The 5,626-nt window shown below is 40.7% G+C and overlaps 1 protein-coding gene across 1 annotated transcript; it reads left to right on the top strand.

Annotated features, from left to right (window-relative positions):
* Positions 1 to 313: 313 nt before the first annotated feature.
* LOC144667773 (interferon alpha-21-like) lies at positions 314 to 1,776 on the top strand. Its single transcript, XM_078529218.1, has 4 exons — positions 314 to 445; positions 816 to 905; positions 1,331 to 1,570; positions 1,678 to 1,776. The coding sequence occupies exons 1-4, from the start codon at positions 314 to 316 to the stop codon at positions 1,774 to 1,776; spliced, it is 561 nt and encodes a 186-aa protein (XP_078385344.1).
* Positions 1,777 to 5,626: the final 3,850 nt, after the last annotated feature.

Genomic DNA, 5,626 nt, shown 5'->3' with positions numbered 1-5,626 from the left:
GTCCTAATTTATCAGAGAGAATTTTCTCTCGTTTAATTAGCAGAAAGTGAAAGGTTTCAAATGAAGTAGAAATGACTGGAAATAAGTTAAGATTCCCTGAAAACACACCGCGGTTAGAAACAAAATCGATCCGTTTTTGTAACGTCAAAGGAATATCCTGATGGAACCTTAAAATGGACACATCTCACCCAGAAGGAATATTCCTTTCAACCCAACAGTGAAGGAGTTCAGCGCGTGTTGATATTGTGTTCGCAGCCGAACCCTGATCCAGTCTCTTTGTGTAATTGCTGTAATGACCCTGTACTGTTTAAACATGGTTTTTCCCAGTGTTTGGGGGCTGTGGGTTTTGTTAATCTTGTTGCCCGGGACCCTGAGCCAGGACTGCCAGAGGCTGCAGTTACAGGAAGTTTTTAACAAGGATGCTCAGAAGTCCCTGAGGGACATGGTGAGTTTGTGCAGAGTGACCGTTCTAAAGCGTTAGATTCTCCTCGGGATAATCTCCTGTCGAGGAATTGCTGAGATTTAATCCGTTTTCTATTCCCAAAATGGCATCAAGCGTTATGGAATATCTTATCGATGGGATTCACAATGAAGTAACAAAATAATGAACGAAGTGTGTGAAAAGTGTGTAACATTTGCATTAAGAGTGATTCAGTCAGGTCAGTTAAATATGTGAGAGGTAAAATCTTTAAACAGATTGTTCAATTACAGTGGATGACTGTAGTGATTTTGTGAGGATGCATTTCTGAGAGTAGCCACCTGTTGTGAAGCCTGTGTTTGGAGGCTGTTCTGACAGTCACTCTGTCCTGTTGTAGGGAGGGTCCTTCCCATTCCAGTGTACAACAATGAGGGAATCACTGAAAACCAAATCCCTGGATCTGCAGCAGCTCGTCAAGGGATTAGAGGTGAGTGTGCACTTTGTAAACTGTTTCATCATTGTGCTCATGGAGTCAGGTGTAATAGATTTATGCGAAATGTATCCACATCCCCAACGATCAGAACAATGTAAATGATTTTAAAACGATTGTATCATTTTGTTGATTGTCATGAGACTGAAAATGTACTGTTGAGCCTTTGGTGGACGGACGAACACGCTTCGGAATGGTTCGACATTCTTCCCTCCATTTAGCGCAAATTGCAAAGATTAACGCGTTAACTGGGCACAGTGTAATGCACTAGAAACCAGTTCGGTGACAATCAATATTATGACCAGCAACAACGATGCTGTTTTTTAAAGTTTATGCAGCTTATATATTTACAGCTGTTTATCTGTATTACAACCGTTAAATGAGAAATGTCCTCTCTAATGTCATGTTTATATTTTACACAGACACAGGACAGGATCCAGATTGTCCATCAAACCCTGCGTCACATCAGCAAGATCTACAGCATGAACCTGGGCTCAGTCACATGGGCCCGGGACAAGGTGGAAAATTTCCGTCTTCTCCTGGATCGGCAGCTCAGCGAGTTGGAAGAATGTGTCAGGGATCCAGGGTCAGAGCACAAGATGAGGAGAAACTTCGCCTTTCACAATTACTTTCGGAAACTGCAAAAGTTTCTCAAACAGAAGGTGGGACAATTGATAATTGACAGTGTGATTACTGGCATGTAGTTCATTTCACCACATTGAAATCTGCTCATTGTCTAATACATTTTCCTCAATGTTTCCATTATCAGAGATTCAGTGACTGTCCCTGGGAAATAATCCGCACTGAGACCAGGGCCAGTTTGCAACAGATCCTTTCCATAACGGCACAAATCAGCAGAAGAAATTGAAGATTTTTCATATATATATGTAATGAAGACTATGAATTTTTTTTAGTTAATTAAAACATTTTGGAATTTTTTGAAGTGAACATATTGTTCAACTACGCAATACTGTTTTCCAGTCTCCGAATGATATTTGTACAACATAACATGATAATGAAATAATTATATAATTTTAAATATTTAATTTATGAGATTAATATTTATATGTCGCTGTATTATGTGAATATGTTTCAAATTGAAAAAAAATTGGTGCCTGCGAGAGGCGCTAAAAGTTATTTTACCAGTTTATATGATAAAACACTGTAATTATTGGGATCAGACGTGTCCCAAACTGCAATTCCACAATAAATATTTTGAACTTTGAATTTTATGAACTGGTCTACGATTCTAGATTGGTGTTGGTGTCCGTTGAGTGTGTTTTTGTTAACATTGTGTGAGGTATTTAATTCATTGGGTTGTGGACGTCGTGCGACCGAGTCGATAGCCTCAATACCTCTGAACCAGAAGTTCCGGGGTCAAATCCCACCCCAAGACATTTCGGATCTGGAGGGAGGTTTTATCACGTGATTCAAACAAATTACTTCCCAATATTCGCAAAAGGGTGGAAGTGTGTTAAGATAGGAAATAAATATTGTACTGCGCCTCCTTTGTTAACGCCTGTAATATAGACACAGGCACATTTCTACAAGTGGCATTGCTTCTTTGAGCCCGTGTTTAGCTGTGCTGTCCTCAGTCAGTTCCTCAAAGCACTTACATTGTTGTTCAAATCCACACCGCTGTCACTGTGCACCGGTAGTTCTACCAAATTCCTCTATCAGTTTGAACAATAATGTAGAAGCGATTTCTTTTTGGACTGTTTAACCGTTTTTCAACCGTGACACGTTGTTCTGAAACGGATTGTCAGTTTTCTCACTTGACTGTGTAATCAGTCTGCAATGTTCACTTCCTTAAAATAATGTGAAGAGGCAGACAAACACCTGAATGAAAGTTTCCGTAATCCCAGAGGACCGTAGGCTGCTGTCGGATTAGGAAGAGACGACTGGTGGTGAGTTGCACCTGGGGGTCAGCACACCTCAGGTGAGGGTGAGTTGCACCTGGGGCTCACTTCATGAATGACCTCAGCCGGGACGGGAATACATCACTCTGTATCACAAACCAGCCGTCCAGCCAACTGAGCTCACCGACCACCAGACAAACATCTATTGAAGGGATCACGGCCATTCTAAATTCAGATTTACGTCGGCCCGTTTTATTCTTTTATGAGTTAAACATTTAGCTAATTTTTACATGACATAAAATGCTTGAATTATTCACAAAACTGAAGTCAACTGAATAGAAAATAAAGAAAATTGTTGGAGAGAAAAGGTAACGAAATTAGAGCAAATACAAATCAGCAACAACCTCCATATATCGAAAACTTTAATGACAGTCAGAATAGGTCAAAGTTACTGGTTGTAAAGTTGAGGTTTCCCTTCAGTGTGGGCAGAATGAGCAAATATTCAGGGGGAACTAAAATGATTTGTTGCCATTCAGTCGGCCAAATGTCAACTGATTTTTTTAGGGGGATGTTGGTCCAGTATCTCTCGAGAAAGTAACGCTGCAATTTGTGGAGAGAGGGCTTTCCACTGGAAATTCATCTTAGTGTCCTGTCTACACATTGATGATAAAATCTTTCCAATAAATGGCATGTACAAAGATTTCGTGAAATACAATGATCATTAATGACCAGAAAGCTTACGTTTCCACTTATTGGTTAACAACAATGTTAAGAGTCTAAAATAAAAACAAAAATAGCTGGAAAAACTAAACAGGTCTGACAGCGCCTGTGGAGGGGAAGACAGAATTAACGTTTCGAGTCCGTATGACTCTTCATCAGAACTAGAGAAAAATAGAAATGAGATGAAATATAAGCCGTTAGAGGGGAGTGGGTCAGGTGGAGCGGGATAGAGGGCCAAGGATAGGTGGAGGCAAAGAAGAGATTGCCAAAGATGTCATAGACACACGGACAAAGGGGTGTTGACGGTGGCGATATTAACTAAAGGATGTGCTAATGGTGACATTAAGGGTAGAAAGCAGGACGAGCAATGACAGAAGGCCCTCGTGTGGGTGGGGTAGGGGGAAGGCATCGAAATGGGCTAAAAGGAGGAGGTAAAACAATAGATGGAAATAACTTTAAAATTAATAATAGAAATAGGTGGGAAAAGAAAAATATTTAAATAAATATATATATAAATTATTAGAAAAAAGAGGGTTCGGAAAGTGGGTGGGGATGGAGGAGAGAGTTCATGATCTGAAGTGGTTGAACTCAATATTAAGTCCGGAAGGATGTAAAGTGCCTAGTCGGAAGATGAGATGCTGTTCCTCCAGTTTGCGTTGAGCTTCACTGGAACAATGCAGCAGGCCAAGAATGGACATATGGGCATGAGAGCAGGGTGGAGTGTTGAAATGGGAAGCGACAGGAAGGCCTGGGTCATGCTCACGGACAGACCAAAGGTGTTCCGAAAAGCGGTCATCCAGTCTGCGTTTGGTCTCTCCAATGTAGAGGAGACCGCATTGGGAGCAGCGAATGCAGTGGACTAAATCGAGGGATTTAATTAATTAGCTAAAATAATGAACGAGTATAACTGTGATCTGCATTAAGATTTCGATTTTGGTCCAGCGTCGCATTGCTGTGCTTAACTGTGTCTGTTGGAGCGCATACAACTATGCATAAAATTAAAACAATATCAATGTTTTAACTTGCATACGATTTCTTTTATATATAGTCAAGAGAAAAACCTGTCTCGCCCACATATTTGCCATTTGTCTTTTTCTTGGCCATAACGGAGTTTCCACTGCGTGTTCCACTTCACCCCAACTTTGGCACAGCAATGGAGGGTATGTTTTTTGAAAAATGCTTGCCGTATCCAGTCGTGAATGGTGATGGACTATTAAAAAGCCAACAGAAGGAGGTTGCTTCACAAACATTCTCACACTCAATGATGTAGGAGGCAGGTATGTAAGTGCAAAATAAAGGGTGGAAATATCAGAGACTGAGCAGCTCGACCAAAAAATGTTTGGTTTCTGGGGATGAAGGAGAGAGGCAGAAAATGGGTTAGAAGGGGAGATGAGAAGAAACTCAGATGTGCAATCGCCGATTATCAGGCCGATCGGTTACAGTGGAAGCCAAATCCCACCATTCCATCGAGTTTTTCAGTCAGTACTGAAATCGGATGGGCTTGTCTGTAATTGCAGAATCGGGATAGCACAGCGAAAATCCAACCGTTTTATATAAGATTCCAGGATTTTTTGTGCAGCTTCCATAATCACATTGAATCCATTTCCTTCTCACTTTCCCCCGCCCCATCAAACCGTAAGTCTTACCTGTCAGAACCCAGCCTAATATGTTAAACACACAACCAGAGTAGTTTCAGTTTACAGTGACTGTGACTGGAGTAGTTTCTGTTGTAAAATGGTTCCTTATTTTAGGGTTTAAAACATATGAAATAACATTTTATGAATTGCTTCTGGAGAGCAAAGGGGCAACAGATGTGAAATTTGGGGCAATGTGTGCCCGGTTTTTAATATAGAAGAATCTTTTTTTGTCCTAATTTATCAGAGAGAATTTTCTCTCGTTTAATTAGCAGAAAGTGAAAGGTTTCAAATGAAGTAGAAATGACTGGAAATAAGTTAAGATTCCCTGAAAACACACCGCGGTTAGAAACAAAATCGATCCGTTTTTGTAACGTCAAAGGAATATCCTGATGGACACCTTAAAATGGACACGTCTCACCCAGAAGGAATATTCCTTTCAACCCAACAGTGAAGGAGTTCAGCTCGTATTGATATTGTGTTCGCAGCCGAACCCTGATCCAGT

Source organism: Cetorhinus maximus, chromosome 25, assembly GCF_964194155.1.
Source record: "Cetorhinus maximus chromosome 25, sCetMax3.hap1.1, whole genome shotgun sequence".
Lineage (NCBI taxonomy): Eukaryota > Metazoa > Chordata > Chondrichthyes > Lamniformes > Cetorhinidae > Cetorhinus > Cetorhinus maximus.
Note: the sequence above shows the minus strand (reverse complement) of the source record. Positions and strands in the feature narration are given on the sequence as shown.

Excerpts from the sequence above, each read along its gene's own strand:
- LOC144667773 (XM_078529218.1), top strand. The coding sequence starts at position 314 with ATGGTTTTTCCCAGTGTTTGGGGGCTGTGGGTTTTGTTAATCTTGTTG. Across the intron at positions 906-1,330 it reads AGCTCGTCAAGGGATTAGAG|ACACAGGACAGGATCCAGAT; the intron begins GTGAGTGTGCAC and ends TATTTTACACAG. Across the intron at positions 1,571-1,677 it reads AAAAGTTTCTCAAACAGAAG|AGATTCAGTGACTGTCCCTG; the intron begins GTGGGACAATTG and ends TTCCATTATCAG.